The following is a 25733-nucleotide window of genomic DNA, read 5'->3' as shown; positions in this document are numbered from 1 at the left end:
ACCAAACCTATGTGTTATGTCTATGGTTTATACCACTTGGATAAATAGCATAGTAGACATCACGATTTAAGATATATCTTAATCCATGTCTTAAGCCATGTGGTAAACATGATAAATAGAGATAATAGCACTACAAAGTACAAAGACATGATAAGAAGGCAAAAAACCGGGAAAACATAAGCATAAAGTAAATAGCACTGTTAATATTATTTATTGCGATATTGCTATAATATAGTGCCTACAACTTTACTGTCCAATAGTTGCCTAAAGTAATATTAATAATTACTTATTCATCGTTCGTTTATTATCACATGTAAATTAACAATTTTTTGCTTGTTGCGTCGTTATCGCTTTTAACTCAACTCACACTTCACACTTTCACAGTCACTTAAAGTATTTAAAATTATATAACCGTTGTTGCTACAATAAAATAATATGGAATCCACGACTATACCCACACGGTCATTTGTTAACGGTTCTTTCTTGCAAAAATTCACCGACAAACCCGTTACATTGATCGGAAACGTGTTGAAGGTATTGTATTTATCTAGGTCTTATCTACATAGCATTATTACATGACACTGGATTGAAAATGTTTGTGTTTTTAGGTGAGTCCTGATGGTAAATCAGTAACGATGCAAACAACAGATGATCATGTGGTGACTGTTAATTTTCATGAACCGATTGACAGCTCTCTAGATGGATGGGTCGAAGTTCACGGTTTGGCTAAAGATAAAGGCACTGTGGCTGGAGGAAGTTACTACAATTTACCATCATCAATAACTGATGATTTTGGTATGTACTAAATTTATGAATGTTAAAGTTTAGAGTGGTAATCCAGTCATAAGCTTAAAAATATTATTTTTATCACTCGCTATGACCTTAAAAAAATTTGCTGTTAAAAATGTTTTTCTTGGACGTACTCCAATTCTTCATTAATATTGTAATCTAAAACTAAAATGTATAAAACATTAATGAACAACCAATTTTTGATAGTTAAAAGTAATCTATTTAAATCAACAATTAGTGATTATTAATTTACATTAAATGTTTTTTTTTTGTTTGTTTGTTTAGATAAATCACAATTTAATGAAGCAGTATTACTATTATGCAACCTGCCTAACCCCTTGAAGTAATAAAAGGCAATGAATTGTTGATTCAGACTTTAATAATATATTTTTTTTATTTAAGTAATAGTAATCTTAATTGTCTTAATAAATATTTTATAAGTAAGATCATTATTTTACATTATTTTTTTTTTTTTTTTTTAAATATATGTGTTATATGCTACAATAACAATATTTTTCTTGGAAATTACTTGGTACTAAATAACACTATTTTAGAGTAGTATAAGATCAAACTATTTTAAATGTTATCTTTTTTTTCATTAATTTAATATTAAAAACCCTCCTGTAATTGGTCACAAAAGAATTAAGCCCTGTAATTCAATATACAAATCTGTCTAAGGCTATAAACATGAAAAATTGATCTCTTATTGGATATATTATATGAATGTTGATTGCCCATCTATATAGACTACTAAAGAAAACTTCTTGTTCATATGTCCAAAGAAAATATACATTTAAAATTTCTTATATTCTACTAAAATTCCCATCTATAGTGGTAAAACACTTAGCACATAACAATGTATAAGGTTTTTAAATTTATAAACAAAAATAATTTCAGCCTTGAGTATTTTGAACAATTTAAAAACTAATGGGTTAAAATAATCTCTTTGTACATTGCATTTTCCAATAAATTATAACTGTGTATATTTTTAAGCTGTATTTTTATATAAACTATTAAAATTTAAAATTATAAAATATTTTTAATTAATACATCATAGTATTTAAATTTATGTTGTAATAGATTCAATTTTTTTTATATTTAATCATTATACAAAAATAAATACCGACAAAATTTTGGTTTATCATAAAAATATTACACCATATCCATCTAAATATATACATATTGTACAGTTTGCCAAATTTTATAAAAAATATTTTAATCTTAAATCTTTAGTGTCAAAAGAGTCGTTTTTGAACAATATAAGCAATAACACATAAAAAAAATGCAAAAGCAAACATAATGATAATTTTGTCAGTTGTTTCACGTTGTCCGTATTTGTTTAAAAGTTTTTCAGATTGAGTTAAAGCTCCTTTGGCATTTTTAATCTCATTGCTTATATTAGATACAGTTGAAGATGATTTTACTGAAAATTAATAACAAAAACTTAATTAAAATATTAGTTGATAATTACAAGATTGTTTAATACTAAGATCTAACAGAGAGTTTCAAGAGTGTCCAAGCTTTGTTGAGATGTGCTTGCCAATTGTCTACTGACTGATAATAGTTGATTGGTAACAGTTGATGACTGTTTTAATAAATTTTCTTTATCCATTTTCAGCCTTAAACAAAATATTATTAGAAAAATTATTTACTAATCAATATTATTAATTTATTAATACAGTGAAAACTATGGTAATCAGAAAATATTGCCAAATTATTGATAACTATTAAGTAATTAATAAAAAATTATAAAAGTGAATACTGACTATAGCAGTAGAAAGTATTAAAATAATTGCTTAGATATTAAACCATAAAAATATATTCTCAATTATTAAATCCTCCTAATCAACATTTTTATTTATTCTGTACTTAAGTTACTACTTACTTATGTCTAACTTGTTCTTCTTTGCTTGAACCTAATAATTGTTCACTAGATTTTTTGTGGATCCTCGCCATACATTCTACATTAGCCTTTCTGAATGAAGCAATGTTACTACACAATTTCAATAATTAATAATATTAATTAGTTATATTTTTAATATTTAAGTAGGTGCAATTAAATACATTTTTGCGCCCTAGATTTTATGATTAAAAATATATTATTGTGTAATAAACAACGCTGTGTGAGGGTCAAGTTATGGGAAACAGTTTGCACCATGTGTAAGATGCCACAAATGAAAAACAATTTAATCAGATTTATTAGATATCTCTCAATAACAAACAGTAAGATGATAAAAATAAACATTATAATGCAATTCCACAAGTCATAATCATCTTAATGTGCAGGTATACTTTGATAGTCAGTGCTTAAGTTCCAAATGACTTATTTAGTACAAAAGATTAAGCTTTAGTTTACTTTAAATTACCTAGTTAAATATTCTCTCTGATTACGGGCTTCTTCTAAAACTTCTGATCGTTCTTGTTGACTTTCCGCTTCTCGAGCATACAGCTCTAAGTTTTCAATTAAATTTCTAAATATGTTAATTTGATTTCTACCATCTCCATTTAATTGCGTAAGAGATTCAATTGGACCATCACATGAATATATATCCTACGTTTTAAAACAGGTATTTAATAATTTTAAGCATACCTTTGAAAACTATTTAGTATTATTAATAATTAACCTGTATTATAGATTTTAATGTAAGATTTGTATTTACTATGCATTCTCGAACTGTGCTTAATTCTTTTATCATCTTGAAATATTAAAATTTAAACAGCACAATTGCACAATAGTAAAAATGTACACAATCTTTAAATCAATAAATAGACAAACTCAAAGAACAATTTCCCTATCTCTATAAATCCAAATCAACTATCAACATAATTTTTAAATTCTATTCAGTATCCTTGATAGTGTCAAGTACAACTTAAATAATTATAGTTTTCAGTCAATTTAAACGAATCATTTATCAACATAGTATCTTGTCTAGTTATAATTTGGTGTAATAGATAAAATATTAAAAAACTAAACGTAGTTTTTAATTTTTGATGTACTCGTTGATGTCATCGTTATGATAGATAACTATTATGAATTATGATTTGTAAACGCTGAATAATTATTGTAAGTTTAAAGTTGTTACTACTAAAATTCTACTAACTATATTATTTTCATGATAAGTTTATTATATCATGATTATTTTAATCAACAGGATTATCAATTATTATTATCAAATACATAGATAAGAATACTTCTCTGAACTCTGAAGGATACAAATTAATCGCACGACAGCAGCTGCAGTCGTGCTGTAAGTTGCTGATATTTTGTACGGTTTTATGTACTATTATAGTTGTTCTGTGGTTGTACCAATTTGCAGTACGCGATATCCGACACACATTAATACGACTTATCGTACTACAATTAGTTGTTCAACTCATCGTATATATTCATGGTAGGAACTAGGAGCATCATTACGATTTGTCGTATTTTAGACTTGTCGTACGATAGATTTTATGCAAGTTCAAACGTATCAAACATGATTTAAAGTTAATTAAACATGATTAAAGACATTAAAGTCATAATAGTTTCTAGGATCTTTAGAATAATAAATATAACTTGAAAAAATATTTTAAAGTCCAACAACCAAGTTCCGTGAAGAGGAAATAACTATCCAACTACTCCTCAACTAGATAGAATTAGGTATAAATATCACAGTCACTTGGTTTGAAGTAACAAAGGTGTGTGCGTACGGAAATATATATATATATATATTCATTGTGTATGAAATTATTTAGATATATAATGCAATTATCAGTGGCGTATCCAGGGGGTGGGGGTTATGGGGTTGTAACCCCCCCCCAGAAAATTATTCAATGTTTAATTCATTTAATGATCGAACGACACATCACAAATAAAATTCAACACAATTTAATGTTATATTTTTTAATCCCCCGAAAAAAAAATGCTGGCAATTATATTTAATTTTTTTTTAATCTATTTATAAAGATATAAATACAATTTATACACATAATAAGTACTTACAATAATTAATTTCAGTTGAGTACATAACCAGAATTAACAAGATTGGGAGAGCACTCAGCAGTAGTGCAACCCGGCAAAATTATATTAGAAATTCTCTAGGCACGATCCATTTAAGACGTCATTGGGGGTTATCGAGAATTTAAAAAAAGGATAAGAGTTTTGTTAGTGTATTATTATAATGGATTAAATTAAAGTGAAAAAATATGTATTGAAAATTGGTTAGTTTTTGAATATTTAAATATTTGTGATGAACCGTGGAGTAAAGAAATATTAACTGAAACATTAGAGTTGTGATTGTGTTGAAGGGTTGGCAGAGACCTTAATCTAGAAGTAAAGTGTAAAAGCCAGTGAATAATTGAGATTTAAGATACCCAAAAACAAAATTACTGGTTTTAGCAAGATTTAGTTAAACATATAGAAGTCAACGCTAGATGGCCCTAACTGTCAGTCAATTAGTAAGCTTAACATACGTCGACGTGCAACCATTCTATCTAAAGCCGTGGTCAGGTGGTCAAATATCAAGCCTAGATACTATATTGTAGGAGTAGTTTTTTACATTTTGTTTTTAACTTATAGAATTTTGATGTAATTTATCATATTTAAAATTTGAATTATTATTAAAATGCTTTGTATGCCGTATCAGATGTTAATCTTCAACACCAGGCAGTTTACTAGATAAATTAAAACATTAAGTTTAAAATTTATAAAGTGTGGTAACATTTATTGAGCACCTATCATGAACTCATTTCACACCATAATATAACTAATTAAATATAAGTTTAATTATATGGTAGGACCTTGCTTGTCCAACTTACATGAAACTGGAGGTTGTTGGATTAAGAGAGTATCAGATTATTGAGGGTTATATAGTATATATGTTTATTTAATTTTTAATTTATGAATATAACGGTAAAAACATAGTGTTGGATTGCAAGATTCTGTATTGAACAACACTTAGAAATTAAAATAGCATTTGTCACTAGTGATATGAGTAACCTTTGGATATAAGCAATAATTCGAGAAAATCTAACTAATATACTGTGAATACAAGTTATTAAATAATTATTATTCATTACCATCCTTAAAAATCATTTACCACTTAGTTCATGTATGACTTGCTCGGAATTAATCAACAGTTATAAGTCATAACTTATATTATGATCTTTGAATGATGAATATCATATTTCATTAGCGGAGTCCAACCCCCTAACAAGTGTTGTTAAAAAAATATCTTAAATGGGGTGGATAGTTCTTGGCGCTTAGCCTCTTATGGTCATTAAGACATTACGGCTGCTCATATAGGTAATGTAGATAGTATAATAAAGTATTACAATAATATAGTAATAACCTTCATACTTTTAACAACACGAGTTTGGATTAAACATTTTTGGTGAGTAGTATTTTCTGAAAATAAATTTAACAATAGTACTTTTTTTAGTGCTTGGTACTACTGGCTTTCATTGTACTTAAAAATATTTATTTTTTAACCGAAGTAAAAATGAATATTATAAGATAGCTCAACTTTTGCCCACAGAAAAACAGATGGTATAAATGTAATTCCAGTTTAATTAATCACCATCACATTTAGGCCTAAGTTAATTTATTATACTAAACTCAGTTATTGTTTGATGAGAAAACGTTACTTCAGTATAAATCTTATCTGTTATCAAAATCCTTTATGATTTACTTGATTTAGTTATATTATAGAGAATAAAATACAACAAAATTGTCATGTTTTAAATGTGTTAAGCAGAAACCATAAATTATGGTACAGTTATCCCCTTTGGATATATTAAATATTAACATATATCCTAGAAAATATTTTAGCATAATCTATAATGTAAAGTAATGTACATATTTCTTTTTATATATATATATATATACATATAAAAATAATATACATGTATACATAGGTACAATACTAAAATATGAACAAAATAAAATTCTTAAATTATGTTAACTTTTACACTGGAGGAAACATTACTTGTGAACAAAATAAATACATATCGCCCAAGTAAATTCATTAATAATCAACAGTTAAGCAATAAAAAAAATTATTCATTAATACTTCTTAAGTTATGAACATTATTAGCATAAATTAAAGTTCAATAATGTTGAACATAATATCTTACAAAATTCTGAAATTATTTTATTATTTATTTTATTTATGCATCTATTTATGAATATTGAATAGTTCAAAAATAATAAAATAGGAAACAAAGTAAAAAATAACATTAAATGCAACTTAAAGTAATAATAAAAATGAGTTATAGTTTTTTATTTTTATTTAATACATAAACGACATTTATTTATATATAATTATTTTAATTTAAAAGTAAGTTTCTGTATCACCTAATACTTAACTTTGAAAAAAAACATATATATATATATATATTTATATCTATGTATATATACATATACATATATATTATATGAAGTACGACTTATTTGAATTGACAATACATACGAGGGTGTGTATTTTCAAAATAGTTGGTTTCCATAATAATAAAAGTCAATGAGAGGAATTAATAATAATAATAAAAAAGAGAGATGGGAGTATATCAGTTTTGGCCGACCACTTCACTCCACAAAATAGAGGAAGGCGCGATTTATAAATATATATATAACTTTTTTAATGCTATATAATTACGGCAAATAAAAAATAATACAAAATCGCATTTTATATAAAGGGGCCAGGAGAGTTAAAGGATAAGGGATATCCATTGTTTAGTTTTAATTTTAGCGATTACCTGAAACAAAAATTGTTGTACATTATGATGTAATACACTAAAAAAAAAATATATAAAATTATACACTTTGTGTGAGATTTTTTTTTAAATATTTGTGCACAATTTTGAAAATTGAAAAATAAAAAGATTTGAATTTCAGAGTTGACATTGCTTTAATTAGTTGCTGAATTGCAAAATATTTATATTAATATATAAATTCAAAGCTAAAATTAAAGTACATGAAGGCTCAGTTCTTGCTCGCCTGGTTCGCAGTAGCTAGAAAAATATTAACACACATTTTTTTCTTTGTCTTTCAAGTTTTTTGTGTTATTATTGTATTATGTTAGCTTAAGTAAAAAAAATTACGATTGAAAAATTGAACAAACTGTGAAAGAGAAATAATTAAATTGCTAATCATTGAATATTACAATACATAAGAATAAACTTTCAAATGCTTTTTTTGTTTTTTAAGATTTCAGTTTGTTTATTGAACTAAGATCATAATTTTCTTCCATTAACATTTTATTTGTTCATGGGTTACCTAGGGTAGCTGACGTCTGGGGGGGAAATGGTTGTGGTCCGCCAGCAGCAGCTGCGCCAGATACAGGTGAGCCGCCTTGTGGTACAGCAGCACTTTGTCCATCATTATTGTACTCTTTTTGTTTCAACATGGTCCAATCAAATATGTAATCATATTGGTGATTTAATGTTCTAAATAGAATGCGGAATAGTTGTCTCAAGTACATATAGTCTGGTGATTCTTCAAACCTTAAGCCTCTGCTGTAGTTTAGGAACATGGCAAATTCTGCTGGCAGTCCCTAATAAAAATAATGTTTAGTATTAAAATATAGTTAATTTCATAATTATATTTCTGAGTAAAAAAAAAAAAAATTGTCATCTATAATTCATTAAGTATTATTTGTAAAATTTTTTAAATTAATTAAAATAAAATACAAATAATACAGTTTGATTCTTGTAACAGTAAACACTTAAACAATACACAACATTAAAACACAAGTATCATTTTGAGCAAAATACAAAAAAAGCTTCTGTATAAATACATCTACACTTTACTATTTGTGAAAATGAATATAATCATTTAAAAGTTAAGTAATGAAGCAATGGCACCCAATAAATTTAAAAAGCAATCAACAAAACATCCGGATGAGTCATTAAAAACATATCCATATTTTGAACACCTTTTGAATTCAAATAAAAAAGCTGCATATGGTATAAAAAAGAGTAACTATATTTAATAAAGCTCTTGAAACATTATTTAAAGTTGCAGAACTAATTGCTAAAAATATAAGCTCATATTATTTGCAAAAAATTAATAAGACCTGGCGTTTATGTATAGTTGAAACAATGTAAGCCACTTTCCAATAGTACTATTAACTGCCGAAAAATAAAATAGCTGATGATATTAATGAGTATTTTAGAAAAAATAAAAATCAAAAAAAAATATTTTGATTGGAAAATAGACAAAAGTACAAACAAAAGTTCAAAGCATAATTATTAGGCTTTGACAGATTTGTTGATAATTCTAATATTGTTGAGCAATTTCTATTTTGCAGAGTTAAAGACAACAACTGTGAAAGGCATATTTGACATACTAAACAGTTTTTTGAAAAATGTGGGTTGTCATGGAACTATTGTTGTGGTGTATGTGCACAGATGGAGCTAATGATAGGGAAGTATAAAAGCTTGTTACTCTTAATAAAATCAAAAATCTACATATTATGATTATTATACACTGTTTAAATTATTGAGAAGCTCTGGTTTGTTAAGAGAAAAATGTTTTACTTGATTTTAACAAAATTGTGAATTACATTGAATTTTGGCATTAGAAATTAGAATACAAAGATTTTTAAAAGTATTTGTGGAAAAATGGGTTCAGATCATACACATTTACCTTTTCACACAGAAGTAAGGTGGATAACATAATTTCAAGCATTAAATTGAGTAATTGAATTGAAAAAAAAAATTAAAATAAGAGGGTTTAAAAACAAAATTGTATTTTAACAATTAAAGGTGATTTTAAAAATTTTCAAATCAACGATGGGAAAATCCAAAAACTTAAGACTGAACATCTTGTATTACTTTAAAAAAAATTATCACTTGCTTCTTTTGACAACATCTGCAGATTGGTTTGTATTTTCAAATGATTTCACAGACTATGTGAATGAACTTCGTCTTACTAAATTAATATATTTTAGTTCTACAATACAAATATTATTCAATAGTCATAAAAGGAACACAATTTCAAGTAAAGTTTATCTTCAGAATACCCAGCTATTTCTCAGAAAGCGATATTACCATTATCTATATCATTGGGAACAAGCATTTTCTGCTCTGAACAATATAAAATTAGCTAGTAGAAATCATTTAAAAAATATTGAACCTGATTTGTGTATTGCTGTTTCAACTTTTTCACCGCGAATAGAGGAAAACAATGAAAAACAACAGTTTCAAATATCGCATTAAATTTGTATCATTTAATTATAACAAAATAATATTAATAAGACATTGTGTATATTCATCATTATTTATTTATTTAAATTATTTTAAAATGAACAAGTGTGCCACTAAGAAAAAAAGGTTGGTCTGATCTTAATCCAACCATTAAATACTTACTAAAAGGTGTAACTACTTATCCAAAATTCATAGAAATATACAAAATAATATTGTTTTGGAATAAGGAATTAAAAATGCATGTTGTAATTAAAAAATAAAAATAAAAATAACAAAGATAAAAAAATATTATTTTTTCAAAAATGTTGATGTTTTTTTTTTAAATAATGAGATTTTGTGTTAAATTAATTACTCTGTATAATATATATACAACACACATACATAAATTAAGAGGACGCCACACCCGCACATGTTGTCTCCGTCGTACAAGTCCATAGCGTAGCAAATTTTACACTCAGCAAATCACGTTTATCTCCGTCAATTTAAAATTTAGAGTAAATTGACCTATTATAAAAATTAAAGGCAAGATTATTACCGAGGGCATCTCATAGGCTTTTTATTATATTTTAATTTTAAAGCGAGTTATGAATATTTTAAAATTCTAAATTATTTTTATATCTAAAAATACTCATAACTTAATGTTTAAAATTAAAATATAATAAAAAGCCTATGATATGCCCTCGGTAATAATCTTGCTTTTAATTTTTATAATAGGTCAATTCACTCTAAATTTAAAATTGACGGAGATAAACGTGATTTGCTGAGCGTACAATTTGCTATGCTACGCACTTGTACGACGAAGACAACACATGCGGGTGTGGCGTCCTCTTAAAAATAACAGAATTAATTAAAATATTTTTCATTAGTACCAATAGAAAATAATTTTTAAAAAAGGAGGGCCAATAGGCACCACACCGCTGTATAGTAGATATCAAGTGGCCTGTAATGGCTATATTAAATTCGAATTCAATGATTTTTTTTATCAATTATCATTATATACAAAAATCGATTGAGTGAAGATATTCTGTATTCCTATGTATGTCAGATGATACATTTCATGATATTACTGTTAGTATTATGAAAGATTGATTAGATTTTTAGTGACAATATTGCATTTTTAAATTATTATATTAATGTTATAGAAAATGTTATAACTTATAATATAATATATAAAAGTTGTAAGACCACATAAATAATGTTTTTGATTTAAAAAAAAAAAATAATATAGTTATTCTTCATTTGAATATAAATATATAATAAAAAACTTTATTTATATATATATTTTTTATTTTTTTGGAATAATATTAACTGTTAATAAATTTAGTTTATATAGCTAAGTTTTAAATTTTTTATCAAAATTATAAATTTTGATCATCTTTTAACTTGAGAATCAAAGCATCCACTTATTATGAACATATAGCACAGTACACACAAAAATTAATTAATCGAAAATTCAATACATTCATTGATCCATTTAGAATCTGAGTACTTATTATTATTATAATACCTTGCATAGGAATTCGACAGGAGTTGACATTTTTTTCTCACTAATTTTTTCATATTTCTGCCTTTTTGTTGCTGCCTAAAACAATTTAATAATAATAATAATAATAATAATAATAATAATAATAATAATAATTTATAAAATAACTTATATACTAATATTATTAAATCTATTTTAAATAAGCATTCACAATTCAAAGTTAATTATTGTACCTTTAATCCTTGCCATGGCAAACATCCTTTATTAAAATACATAAGTACATATCCCAAGGATTCAATATCATCCCGACGGCTAAAATTTATAAAAAAATTTAATTTAAAAACATCCAAAGACTAAAAAAAATGTTAATTTATGTTATAATTACCTCTGTTCAATTCCTAAATGAGCATTGATAGAGGCATAACGGGCTGTTCCTGTAAGATTTTTATCCTCACGGTACGAAATATGCGTTCTTGTACGCATATCTCTATATTTTTTAGCCAATCCAAAATCAATAAGAAACAACTAAAAATATGGAGTTTTATTTAAATTATAATTTAATTCCTAACAGAATGGTATAATTTACTTTATTGCAATGACGTCCAATTCCCATAAGAAAGTTGTCCGGTTTAATATCACGGTGAATAAAACTTTTACAGTGTACATACTCAATACGGCTGATCATTTGATCGGCAAGCATAAGCACTGTTTTAAGTGTAAATCGCCGCGAACAAAAATTGAATAAGTCTTCCAATGATGGACCCAGTAAGTCCATCACTAAGATGTTGTAGTTCCTTTCTAATCCAAACCATCTATAACAAAAAAGAATTAATTTTTTTTTACTTTCGATCAACTTAAGCTTGAATGAATTATTTAATCATCATATTATACTAAAAGTGAGTTATACTCGGTAACTTGTCGGGCCAATCTAGCTCTACTTGATAGTACAATTTTTGATAAACCTTAGATTAAATTGTTTTTACCAAGCATAAAATTTTTGATTCAATGTAAATAACAAAACTAAAAAAATATATATTTAAATGTTCATAGGCTATGGGATAACACAAAAAATTTTCAAAATATTTTGTTAATAATCCAAGTTCTTTTATCTATTCATTTTTGAATTACGGCAAAAAAGAAATAGATTTGAATAAAAACTTGTTTTAAGTAAATATCCTGGTTTTTCTTTACACTTTTATTTTTTCACTGATTGTATTGTGTACTAGAAATTTTTTATGTCTTAAGTACCATTAAATCAAATTTATACTAGAAAGTAGAAACCATTCTCTAAGTTGAAGATTTAAACACATTTTTATTTCCCTTAAAAGTGAACCGCAAACAAATGACAACATTTTTTGTAAAATCAGAAATGAATAAATATTATATATTTTATCATTGATTTATTTCTATGTAGTTATACAAGGGATGCTGCTTTTTCAAGCCACCATAATTCATAGATAAACCTGTATATTTTATATAACGATAAAATTAATATTATGATAAACTCAAATATAAATTGATGAAATAGTTGAAAATATAGAGGTCAAATATGTGTTTATATGGTGACAAAAATCGAAAAAAGTGAAACCCGCCTGAAAATAGAAAACGAAACTATAGCGTTTTAGGCGTGGTATATTTTCCTGGCGTCTCTATTAGTATTATACGAAACTCCGCCCGGTGACCTAAAAACCTAATTTCCTACTTGCCATCATCAAAAAATAAAGACGGACCCAAATAATCGTTCACCCTTAAAATTGTCGCAGGTTCGAATTAATTAAAAATCGTACTTTTCAAAATACAATAATAATATATTATATTATTTTACGCAGATAGTTGTTACCTATCTAAATTAAAATTCTTATAATTTTAAAGATGGCATACAATTTAAACAAAAGATTAAAGGAAAACACAAAATGTAATAATATAATTATGACAATTGCATTGGAACCATACATGGTTTAGTCCGTTTCACTAGTAAGTAGATGATACTGTGACAATAAAAATATCTGATTATTCATGTATATATTATAATATTATAACGCACTAAACTACAAAATAATAATAAAAATAAATGATTTTGAAAAATAAAGAACATCCATAATATGCAACGCTTAAAATTTAAAATACAACGTAATTCGTAAACAAGGTTAATTACTACCAAACATTTGGTAATTCAAATTATTTACGAATATTTTTTATCCAAATAAACCACAAGGAAACGATTTTTAGTTACTGATATACACGTCGTATAGTATACGTATATGTAATGTATCTATATAAGTGTATTATATACTACTGAATAAATAAAATAATATCAGTTTTACACAATTTACATTTACTTTTGAGGTTTCCATTATTTGGATCAAATGTTGCCATAGGAACACGCTGCGCAACCGAAACGGATGACTGATTCAGCATGAATATTATACACTTGGAGAAGCCTAAGATTTCAAATTACTCATAAATATAACAAAATAAATACGTGTATCAAATTTGAGTAAATCTGGTCTTTTTTAAAATTATTATTAAAATAAAAATGAAAACTACTTTCGAAATGTTTAAGACATAATAATAAATATGCAGTATATACTCGTAGTATATTAATATATTAATTCATAATAAAGTAACACTAATTAATCAATTAATTTAATAATTATTAATACATGCAATTTATAAAAATTATTATTAATATTAAAATAGGGGAATTCGTTCAGCTAGTATACTGTATAGTAGATTTCAAATGTACCTCGTGATTGAGTAGATCACTAAAATGGATGTGTTAAATTTAAATGATATGATAAAACATTGTACGGAGTGCTATTATATGTATAAATCATACATTTTTTTTTTTTTTTTTTGTGCATAATGATATACCTAATTTAGGGATGGTATTTTGCAGGAATAGTATTTTACTGATATAATATAATCATATAAAACCAAAATAATATAAAATCATTAGATAATTTCAGGAATCATCTGTTAGAAATCTGAAATAAGTACTATAAATTAGGACATCATTATTCAGGTCTCTATGAATCAGGACCGATATTAAATAAGAATATTAATTTAGGTGATTTGTATTAATTTGGAAAATATTCAAAGGGATCGAAATTTTTGGAACTGATAATAAATAGGAATTTTATTTTACCAAAAAATATAGTCATGAACTCTTAACTCACGTGTAATACTATCCCGATCAATACCTACCCTGTAAAATAAGATTTTTATTAACCTAACCTAATCAATCCCAATTTCCAGTTCTGACCCCTCGAGTAATATGCTAAATTCTGGTCTTAATTAATAGTATTCCAGAAATTTATATCATCCTAGTTTTTACGAATCCTATAAATATATTTTTAAGAAAATATTTTTACATTAGTAAAATAAATAAAATTCTTTGAAAATATTGTCCGTTTTGGTTAAGATTCCAGATAAATATTTTCCCGAAAAAATATTGATTCTTGTAATTACTTTCGTGATTTATATGACGTTTGTCCCCCTCTCCAAAAAAAAATAAATAAATAAAATAAAAATGATTTTGAAAAACCATAAATAATGTCTACATGAAGAAATACATCTAAATAAAATGTAAAAATTTCAAATCTAATGAATTTTAAATTACAACAAAATCGATTTTATACGATAATTGATTTTGAGTTAATATTCCTGTACCTAGTCAAGTAGATTTTGAGGAGGGCGTCAAATGTATTGATTTACCTAAATCTATTTTCGTGTGTGATAAGGTAAATTTCAAAACAGTAAAGTAACTTTGAGTGGTATATATCAATTGCACCAGAAATCACAGGTAAAGAAAAAAATGTCGAGATTCAAAATGATTATCAGATTATAGGTACATCAACTGCATCAGAGATTGAGGTCCAAAAAAATATTTTTAAAATTACAATTTTTAACAAATTAATCAAATTATTCTATAATATGTATTCTAATATAGTAATATATTTTATATTTTATAATTTTAGATTCTGAGCGGAGCAAGGAATGTATTGATTTTACTATGATGTGTGTGTGTGTTTTTTTTTATGTCTGTCATCAGGTTTTGGGGTAGTACAAATGCTTTTCGATTTTAGTACCTCGTTCGATCAGAAAGTGAATCTAGTAGGTAATTTGGGGGGGAGGGGGTCAAAAGTAAAATATTCTCATTATTTTTCTAAATAATCGGGATAAAAAACTAAAAATTAAAGAAAAAACGGGAATTTTTAGGCAGAATCAGTTTTCGACAAAATTGATTTTGGCTTTTGATATAATTTTAAAACAAATGATCATAGATACATGAAATTTTCACCAACTGTTTATATAAGTATATTTTCTCTGCCGTGCAATTTTCAAAAAAATTTGACTATAGTTTAACTACTTATAGGCATATGCAATTTTCGATCATTACTATTTTTTTAAAAATTAATATCGATAAAAATGTGTTGGATAGAAAAGCTTGAAAATTTAATACAAGGCTTCTAACATATTATTGTTACAATAGCAGTTAAAAAATAAAATAAATTCAGTAACAATTTTTTTTTTTACGAGCATTCAAAACTTGAATGTTGACAAAATACGTAAAAATCACGAAAATTCGCTAATTATTTTAAGCTAGAAATTGTCGTTGAAATGTCGCTCTGCTGTACATTAGGTTATACAAGTGGGTTACTGTAATAGATGGAATTAAATTTGAATCCAATGATATTATATCATTGTATACGAAAAACGATTCTGAGCGGAGACGGTTTATCTGTTTAAGATGTATTATGGATTATTAAAAATTTTCAATCTTAGATTTAAAAAGAAAAATGTTTATGAATTTCTATCCAAAATAATTTGAACATTGCCGTAATTTTTATGTATTTAGTCAAAATTTGAACTTTAAATGTTTATATAAAAATCGTGCCTATGTATTTTAATATTTTTCAACTGCGCGCTATTGTAAAATTGTGTTAGGAGCCTTGTATTAAATTTTCAAGCTTTTTTCTACAAAAAAAAATAAATTTTTATCGATATTTGTAGAAAACAAAACAATTTGAAAATTTTATCAAACATAGAAAATGCCTACATAAACATTCAGTGAACATTTCAAGTATCTGCGGTCATTTGTTTTAGAGTTATACCAAAATAAGAAAATCGCTAAATGGGAAATCTAGTGAAAATCCAATGTTATACATATAAAAATTTAAATTTCAAACGTTCCTAAAAATTTAATTTGAATTTCTGGTGGACATTTTTTTGTGATAAAGATTGACAAACTTGTAAGGACTCTTGTATTAAATTTTCAAATCTTAGATTTAAAAAGAAAATTTTTTATGAATTTCCAGCTTAAAATAATTTGCGAATTTTTGTGATTTACTTTTGACGCCCTAAAGTACCAACTAGATTCACTTTCTGATAGAACGAGGTATACTAAAGTCGAAAATCGGAGCACATTTACTGCCCCAAAACGTGATGACTGATACAAGAAAAAAAACACATCATGGTAAAATCACTACATTCCTCACTCAGCTCAGAATCTAAAATATAAATTTCTGAAATTTGAAACATTTATCTATTAAATAATTAACTTTAAACATAATATTGTACTGCAGAAGCCCTAGCGATACGTATAGTCATTCAAAGCATTCACTATACTAACGATAAGAAATATTCCGTCCGATTCTTTAGGTAATTTAATCGGCATATACAATTTAAATACGTCGCAACCAGTTATCTGCCATATAATTAATGGACTCATGTACGTAAGAATAGTATATCACTCGCATGGATCACGGGACACGTCGGCATAAGAGGTAACGGAGAAGCTGATTTAAAAGCAAAATGAACAACAGGTAGACAGACTTGATAATAAGGTTAGGTTAACTATAATTAAAGTACATGGATGCATGGCAAAACCTTTGGTCGAAATGTGATAACAATAAACTAAGGGAAATAAAACGCTCGATACTACCATGGCCCAAATCATTTGATATGTCCAGAAGAGCCGAGGTAATTCTTGTCCGCCTACGAATAGACCACACGCGCATGACACACAGATATCTTATGGCCAAAGAAGACCCTCCATCATGCCTGACGTGTGGAACAATCACAACAGTCAAGCATATACTAACAGAATGTCATAAATTCAGTGAAAGGCGCATTGAACTAAAACTACCCGATACACTATACGAGATGCTATCACCCACTCCCGAGACGACCAAAAAACTCCTCAATTTCGTCAACTCAACAGAACTGCGTCAACTGATTTGAATACCTATTCTAACTTAGATTAAAATGTAAATCTTTAAATATAGGTAATAAGTAGACATTAAGCAAATATGTAAGTAATTAATGTAAATTTAATATGTAACGCCGGCTAATAACCATGTAGTTGATGCCATAAAAAATTTAAAAAAAAAAAAAAAACATAATATTATAGCATTTTTAAAATAATTATAGATTAATATTGTTAGTTATTTATAATTTTCACTCTACGGACCTATATAAATTGGTTTACGGTACGTAAGTAATGACATAAATTAATAACAGTTGGTAATATTATATTGAGAGGATGCTACACGAAATTTGTTGTCTCCGTCTTATAAGTGCGTAATATAGTAAAAATGTAATACTCAACAGAACACGTTAACACGTTTAACACCGTTAGTTAAAAAATTAGAGTTAATTGATTTCTAATAAAATTTAAAGGTATGATAATTATCTAAGGCATGCATTTAAAGTGAGTTATTAGTATTTTAAAAATGTAAATTGTTTGCACATTATAAGATATTCATAACTCGCAATAATATTAAAATATAATAAAAAGCGTATGATATACTCAAGAGTTAAGATAATAATCATTATCTTACCTTTTGATTTTATGAGAGCCAAGAGGTCACTCTCATTTTTGAAACTAACGGAGTTAAACATGATCTGCTGAGCCTAAAATTTGTTGTTGTCAATTTGTCAGATGTAGACAAGAAATGTCCGTGACTTTATGAGTTATAAGTATTTAAAGTTTAGATTAGCAGAGTGGAGTGGTACGGGGTTACCCCGCAAAATGTTTGTCCACTACTCCGCTTATCTAAGCGGATACTACAAATATTGTATGAATTACAGGTATTAAGTATTAATGAATAATAAAATAAAAGTATTTTTAATTAATATCGTACTAAAATAAAATAAAATTACAATACAAATATGAAATAATAATACAAATAATACCTTCGAACTTAATCCTAATGTGTCTAAGTGAAATAAAAATTAATTACTTGATTCGCAAAATGTATTTGCAAATGTTATTGTTAAAGATAATATGTCAACCTTGTGCATTATAGACATAATATTATAGTGACTCAGAATATAAATATAATATGGGCTCAATGGATCAATTATTTAGGAAATTAATTATAATAGAATTCATGGTCATGAAAATTCAAAACTAACTATTTAGGTAATAAGTTAAGTGTAACCTTACCATTTGAATAATTCAATAATACGGAATAAAGCTATGATATCCAGGATAATCATTATCATAATATGAAGTAAAATTTAACCTAACCTAAATAATATGTCAAATAAAATTATTTGTACTGATTACGAAAACACATTAACCTAGTTGAAGGCACCAGCTATAAGAAGTACACAAGTACAACTAATTTTCATGATTTTTTACGTAACACAGTAACAGTCTTCTGTTTTATTATCGTCTATTATTACCGCCCATTAGGCGGCATAGATTTTGCACGTGTTACTGTAGTGTGTGAGGAATTACAGAAGTACAAAACATTCTGGCAAAAATTAAATTCATTTCAATTTGAGCTAGGGACTCTTAATTCTGGACAGCAAACAAAGGCAGATAAACAAACACCATAACAAACGATTTAAGAAAAACATGGCTTTGTACCTATAATACTATGAGTATATTAGATTCGGAATGCGTACGGCGTACCGTCTAGGCGTAGTGCATACACCGGAGTGCAGGACTGCCGACTGCACAACAGCACAACTGCAGCTGACGGACCCCAGACGAAAGACAATGATGATAGTTTAATGGCCCTAGAGCAACGTTGCCAGCTGTTGGAGACCCGACGAAGTCGTAGTTAGTAGTTACACCAGTACCACAGATACACGCGACGTTGCCGCGTTGTCCGTATGCAATATAAAAGTTTCGTGATGGGTATTATTCCGCGGCAATGGTACATAATAATATTATTATATTGTATAACTGTGTGTACAGTTACATATTACATTACATATTTTATAGTGGCGTCAGTCAGTGTGCTCCAGGAGAAAGAGCCGCCGGGAAAACATTGTTACGTAACGAAGAATAGTATAATTATACATAGGTAACAAACGCCTAATAAATAATAACTAATAATACTATTCAATTATAATGATTATTGATTAGTTATTATTAATTATTCGGCAGCGGGGTTGATTTTCTACAATATGAATAATTATCGACAAACATTATTTCGGGCAGGGACAAAAACAAGATGATTTTTTTTTAAATTTTATCATGGGACATAAAGAGTTTAAGGCTAGTTTTTATAATGTTCTAACCGAACAGTGTCCGTTAACTTTAACCGAACATTGTAAGAATGGCCCTAAATACATTAGATAAATATTAATATTAAATACCAAAAAAACTTGAATATGCAAACATAATAATTCATTATACTATATGCAATTAATTATATTATATGATATTATACATTTTAAAATAATTATTATTTGTACTTTAATATTAATTTAAATCCTTAAGCATTGCTTACACTGCACGGGTTCTCAACCTGGGGGGGCGCGCCCCCCTAGGAAGGCGTGACAAAATTTCGGGGGGGGGGGAGGGGGTGAAAATGTTGAAAATAAAACTCGAAAAATGAAAACGTTGCCATTTTCTATGCCATGCATTGCAGGTGTGTTGATCGCCTAATGATGGGGAGGCGTGAACTCATAAAATAGTTTGAAAGGGAGCGCGGACCACAAAAGATTGAGAATCCATGGCTTAAAGAATATACTCGTAATATAATGAAATCATAAGATGTGAACAATGAAGAAACAATCTTTGGGGTAGTAATGTAGTATACAATCTTGAATTCAGAAACTCATACTCATGATGGATTGTAAACTTAGTCGTTTAATATAAGTTTATTTTTATTTTAGGTAATAGAGCCTATAATAGACTTAAGTTGCTTTTTATTTTTATTGTATGCATGTTAGTTGGTTGAGGTACTTTTATATGACTATCATCCCCATCACAATTCCACCAACCGACAAAAAATGACTTACATTAAACTATACCCATACTAAAATATTTTTTTTCAAATAATATAGTTGATAATAGTAAATGCAAATTAATCTAATGTCAATCTACTCTTATTGAGTTTCTTCTTTGTTTTAATAAAATAAAAAATAGTTAATTATAATTGTTAGGTTAAGAATGAAATTCATTGGGGCAAAACAGCAATTAGAAGTCAACACTGCTACAACTCAAGAAGCAATAAATATTCTAGAGAAGAGAATAAAATTAAGTTAAAATAAATGTTGTATGTATAATACTATATACAATATTTTTATAATTAAAACAATTATTGAAAAATGATACCAATACGCGTTTAGAATGTTTCTATGAAAAAATAAAAATAATATTGTATTATAATTTATAGGTATTTAATATTTATAAATAAAAAAACATGAAGCCATATTTTAATTTTTAATGCTATGCTCGTCTAGTAAAATCAATGCGTGTACTGGAGCCCAGTATGGCACATCACATTCATAATTTATACAGTACAAATTAAATACAAAATATTTATTACATTTAACAATAAAATGAATATACTTATTAAAGTAAAAAGACGAAATGCCCACATGTGTTGTCTTTGTCTAACAACATATACTATACCAAATTTTTGTTCATCGGTCAGTAGAACCAATTTAAATATTGTACATTAGAGTAAATTCAAGGTAAAAATATTATCAGTATAGGTTTGTTCAGACAATGTTTTTATTTAAAAGTGAGATATGAGTATGTACAGTATGGCTCATAACTTTAAATATTGTAAAAAAACAGAAGTAGAAACATGATATTTTTACTGTTAAGCCTAATAATTGGTCAACTCTCTTTAATATCAAAACATTCATAACTAACGATACAAAATTGGTTCTGCTAAAATATGTAAGTATGTTTGTAAGAACCAATACAACACATGTAGTCAACTCTAAATAAATCGTTTTAAATGAGATAAAAGATTAACATGGAACTATATTTAGCTTAACACAAAATTTAACAAAAATGAATATGAAGTATGATAAAATATTTCATTAAATATAAAAATATAATCAAACTGAGTAAAATAAACAATAATAAACATTATAATGATTTAAATGAAACAAATAATAATCCAAAGTAATTTGTGTGAACTTAGTTAAAACTAATAAATGATAACTGTGATAAAATATTGATAATTTTCATAGAATTAAAAATGTGTTTTATTTAAAAAAAAACCCATAATTATATTTCTTTTTCTTTTAATAGCTCAAGATTTTATTACCTGAACAAAATTTAAGAATTATTATGAATAAGATTTATTTTTAGTCTATGTATAATGTATAATATACAGCACACTGTATCAAAATAAACTTTAAAATAATTTGTTATTTTCAGAAATTACTATTGATTAAAAATGTTTATCTTTAATTAATTACTACTCAAATTTGAATTGAGTTAGAGGAGACCTCTAATAATCTAGATTAATAAAAGGCTATGTTTCAATGTCTGTGTAGGTATATATGTGAGACCAATCTACATCTAATATTATACATTTTAAAGTGGTGCTTACACAGGGAAAGTCGCGAAAAACAAACATTTTTTTATTTGTATGGGGTTGCTATTGGTTACATAAAAAAAAAATACAATAGTTATTATGATTGTATACCATTTTAGACTTATATACGAATATTTGGCCAAAAACCACCAAAGGACTATTCTAAAAATACAATTATTTAACATTTAACAACAGAGTTTAAGACAGAGTAAATCTACATTATTTAATCTAACTTGACCCATGTAGGTTCTACTAAATTTTATAAAAAAAACAACAATAATAAATTAACTTACCTCATATGTGGTATTCCAACTCCTCCTTGTAATACTTTATAAAGTCTACTTTCATACTGTAACTGAGGATGGCGAGCTTTTGCACTTTCAAATTTTATTGCCACTTCCTAAAAAAAGAAATATATTTTTATCAAATTTAATGTATCTACAAGATTTATGATAATAGGTTGAATTGCATATTTGTATCAAAAAAAAAAAAAATAACACAAAACCTATTTAGCAATATATGTAAAAGTTTTAGAATATTTAACAACTACCAAAATGTTCCAAACCATCATCTAACTACCAATGTAGATTATTTTCAAGATTAAATTTAAAAAACATAATTTAAGAAATAAAATAAAATATAATGATATAAAGTTTGGTAAGAAAGAATATCTTCACAATTCTGTGTTCTAAAATAATAATACATTTTATGCAAATTTGAAGTAGAAATATTTAATGTCATAAATCTTTATGCAATTAACTACTACTAATATCAAATAATTCTAAGATTTAAAAAAATATAAAATAAGTTAATATAGGTGCAATAAGTAAGGTAGTTATTTTTAAAATTTACAGAAAATAATTAACTTAGCAGTAGATAAATTCTTATAAACGAGTAGTAAATAATATATAAATCAGTATATAAGGAAGGTACTGTATAGGAATGGTATTAGGAAAAAAAACATTGATAACAAGATAAGGTAAAAAAAGCCCCATACCAATTAAATACTTAACACTTTTGTAATATAATATACCTACATTTTATAATTTTAAATTATTTAACAATATAGTTAATAATTATGTAACATTTTTTTTGGAAAATTAATTATTGTTTAATGTCATATACTAGATGTTATTATTTTCTTATAGTTATTTTTTAATAAAATGATTATATTACCTAGCATAATAATATAGTAAAATAATCATAACAAAAAAGAATTATGTAAATAGTTGGTACAGGGCTTTTTTTCTCAGAATCATGGGAATGATATATTTGAGAATGGATATTATTTTTTGCTTTAAATTTAACACCTTGGACCTGAATACTATAACCAAGGCTTAAATTTCAAGGTTTTATATCACAACTGTAGGAAGGTATATTAAAATCTATTGATACATCAAATTATTTTTTAATAATGGATTGCAGTAAGTAGATAATTTTAAGTTTTTTAAATTAATATTATAGTAACAATTTTAAACTTCACATTATTTTTTGTAGAAATTCACAATACAAATTATTTCAATATTTAAAAAACATTAATACTGCTTATTATTTTTGAAAAAATATAAAAATAAATTAGTTAGTTCAAGGTAATATTGAACAGCAGAATATCAAAATAAAATTGATTATCACCAAGAACCAACAATTATTTTGGAATAAGACATGGTATTAAATTTTTACAATTTAAAAATAGATTTACTGACTAGTGACAATGTGATTTTTTTTTGATTTTTTTTTTATCATTTAACTTTAAACATTATTTAAATTTTTAATCAAATAATGAAGTGATACATATTGATCTTCTTGATAAAGTGAGTATGTGTGAGTATAAGTAAAAATATTTTTAATTACTACTATACTACCTAATCTAAAAAATGTTCTTGATAAAATTATAACTAGCACAGAATCTTGTCTAATTTCTTTTTCAATTTATTATTACTAGGTACCACTCAATTATAATTACTCAATAGCTATAGTTGTTATTCCATATTATATTTGATAATATAGGTACATTTTACACAACCAAACAAACGAGTAAGCTGTAATGTGTTAAATTATGTTTTCATTCATCTTGTCTGAATGAAAAGAAATGCAATATGAAGAAGACACCTAGGTAATGCATGTATGGCCAGGTGTCACCAAATAAGTTCTACATCTATATCATACTTTGCCCATGTACCAAGGAATGTATAAATTGATAACCGATTTCAATTAAGTACCAACAGCTCCTATGTACCTAATGATCGATAGTAGCCAACAAAATCTCCAATGATGGAGTATCACGGACGACATACCCAAGTAGGTAGGTACTAGGTAGTAAGTACCTCCCGCTACACTCACGAGGGACAACCATCAGCCATCAATTTCACACAAGTTATGTAAATACACGCACCACATAACTGTATACATTATATACATGCATATATATATATATATGTGTGTAATATACATAAGTATAAACATATTCAATGGACGTGCACACTCGCTCATAATTAACTTACATACAATATACAAGATTGGTGTCATGTCCACACATCAAGAACGGTAGTGTTGTGTAGACAGAACGAGAGAAAACGAGGATAACATGAGAAAAAGATTGACGTATATTATTATTCTCACCTCGCCGTTGATAACGTTGAGCCCGAGAAATATCTCTCCGAAAGAACCGCTGCCGAGCCTCCGGACGACGCGGTACTTTCCACCGCCTATATAATCGTGTTTGAACGTATTGGCGACATTCGACATTTTGCGTACGACTTCCCGGACGGTTTACAGATCCCAAATTTGGTTATCGACGGACGCGTCGGATGTGCCTGAGGGGCGGGCGCGCGCGCAGCTCGTTGCTTATGTTTCGAGGATAATATTATAATACAGACTAAGTCGGTTTGTCGATGACTTATTCTAATGTTCACATAACGATCGACGAGACTGGAGAAATTCGACGAAAACAAAAAAAAAACAAAAAAAAATTATTCCGAATACGTCCGATCGCTTTGTTGTTGTTGGCTCGTCTGACATTAATTTCGCCGCGACTCTAGCGACACTGGCGGTGTACTGGGACGACAGATTTCAAAGAGATCGCGGAAAAAACGGTCCTGCGCCACACTGTAACCACCACTACTCTACTACGGCCCGCGTACGTTTCAAAGATTTGTTCATTTTCAAGTTTCGACTTATCTGTCTATTAACATTCAACAAGACAACAAAACAACTATTTCTATTTTCTTGAATCTTAGATAGAAATTACTCAAATTAGGTACTCGACAGTCGACACTCGTAATAAATCGCAGTACTCTGACCAGATATTGAGATGCTATATGGCTATATGATTCCTATCGGTATACTCGTTGTTCGTTAATAATATAAAATGTACATATACCTACTTAAATATTATTATACAATTTTATTACAAATTTATAATCATGTAACACTCATTCGGAAAATCACTAATTTTGTCACTGCATAACAAATTT

At 26.9% G+C, this 25733-nt stretch overlaps 3 protein-coding genes across 4 annotated transcripts; 1 reads left to right on the top strand and 2 right to left on the bottom strand.

Moving 5' to 3' along the window:
* The first annotated feature begins 160 nt into the window (after positions 1-160).
* Positions 161-1484, top strand: RPA3 (Replication protein A3). Its single transcript, XM_015512260.2, has 3 exons — positions 161-534; positions 609-795; positions 1075-1484. Exons 1-3 carry the CDS (start codon positions 436-438, stop codon positions 1134-1136), a joined length of 348 nt encoding a protein of 115 aa, XP_015367746.1. The 5' UTR covers positions 161-435; the 3' UTR covers positions 1137-1484.
* Positions 1485-1747: 263 nt separating this feature from the next.
* On the bottom strand, positions 1748-4502 carry Sec20 (vesicle transport protein Sec20). The gene is made up of 5 exons (XM_015522527.2): positions 3414-4502; positions 3156-3340; positions 2675-2782; positions 2287-2408; positions 1748-2212 (listed from the first exon to the last, which is right to left on the bottom strand). Exons 1-5 carry the CDS (start codon positions 3483-3485, stop codon positions 2025-2027), a joined length of 675 nt encoding a protein of 224 aa, XP_015378013.1. The 5' UTR covers positions 3486-4502; the 3' UTR covers positions 1748-2024.
* A 2514-nt stretch (positions 4503-7016) lies between these two features.
* Positions 7017-25289, bottom strand: CkIalpha (Casein kinase Ialpha). 2 transcript variants are annotated; one of them, XM_089229679.1, is made up of 8 exons: positions 24880-25289; positions 22554-22660; positions 12042-12267; positions 11841-11980; positions 11689-11767; positions 11480-11554; positions 8042-8318; positions 7017-7521 (listed from the first exon to the last, which is right to left on the bottom strand). In XM_089229679.1, the coding sequence occupies exons 1-8, from the start codon at positions 25003-25005 to the stop codon at positions 7511-7513; spliced, it is 1041 nt and encodes a 346-aa protein (XP_089085805.1). In that variant the 5' UTR covers positions 25006-25289; the 3' UTR covers positions 7017-7510. The 2 variants fall into 2 exon arrangements, with proteins under 2 accessions (XP_089085805.1, XP_089085804.1); XM_089229678.1 differs by lacking the exon at positions 7017-7521 and adding an exon at positions 7655-7776.
* Between the last annotated feature and the right edge of the window lie 444 nt (positions 25290-25733).

This window comes from Diuraphis noxia, unplaced genomic scaffold, assembly GCF_037042655.1.
Source record: "Diuraphis noxia isolate RWA-SAM2 unplaced genomic scaffold, SU_Dnox_SAM2 contig0005, whole genome shotgun sequence".
In the NCBI taxonomy this organism is placed as follows: Eukaryota; Metazoa; Arthropoda; class Insecta; order Hemiptera; family Aphididae; genus Diuraphis; species Diuraphis noxia.
The sequence above is the reverse complement of the archived record's forward strand: the minus strand, read 5'-3'. Positions and strand labels throughout refer to the sequence as shown.

Coding starts and splice junctions, on each gene's coding strand:
- Sec20 (XM_015522527.2), bottom strand. CDS start 3,485: ATGATAAAAGAATTAAGCACAGTTCGAGAATGCATAGTAAATACAAAT. Junction 2,409..2,674: donor GAAGAACAAGTTAGACATAA/GTAAGTAGTAAC, acceptor ATTTTGTTTAAG/GCTGAAAATGGATAAAGAAA. Junction 2,213..2,286: donor GGACACTCTTGAAACTCTCT/GTTAGATCTTAG, acceptor ATTAATTTTCAG/TAAAATCATCTTCAACTGTA.
- CkIalpha (XM_089229678.1), bottom strand. CDS start 25,005: ATGTCGAATGTCGCCAATACGTTCAAACACGATTATATAGGCGGTGGA. Junction 11,768..11,840: donor CATTTAGGAATTGAACAGAG/GTAATTATAACA, acceptor TATAAATTTTAG/CCGTCGGGATGATATTGAAT. Junction 8,319..11,479: donor CTGTCGAATTCCTATGCAAG/GTATTATAATAA, acceptor TATTTTTATTAG/GGACTGCCAGCAGAATTTGC.
- RPA3 (XM_015512260.2), top strand. CDS start 436: ATGGAATCCACGACTATACCCACACGGTCATTTGTTAACGGTTCTTTC. Junction 535..608: donor TGATCGGAAACGTGTTGAAG/GTATTGTATTTA, acceptor TTGTGTTTTTAG/GTGAGTCCTGATGGTAAATC. Junction 796..1,074: donor ATCAATAACTGATGATTTTG/GTATGTACTAAA, acceptor TTGTTTGTTTAG/ATAAATCACAATTTAATGAA.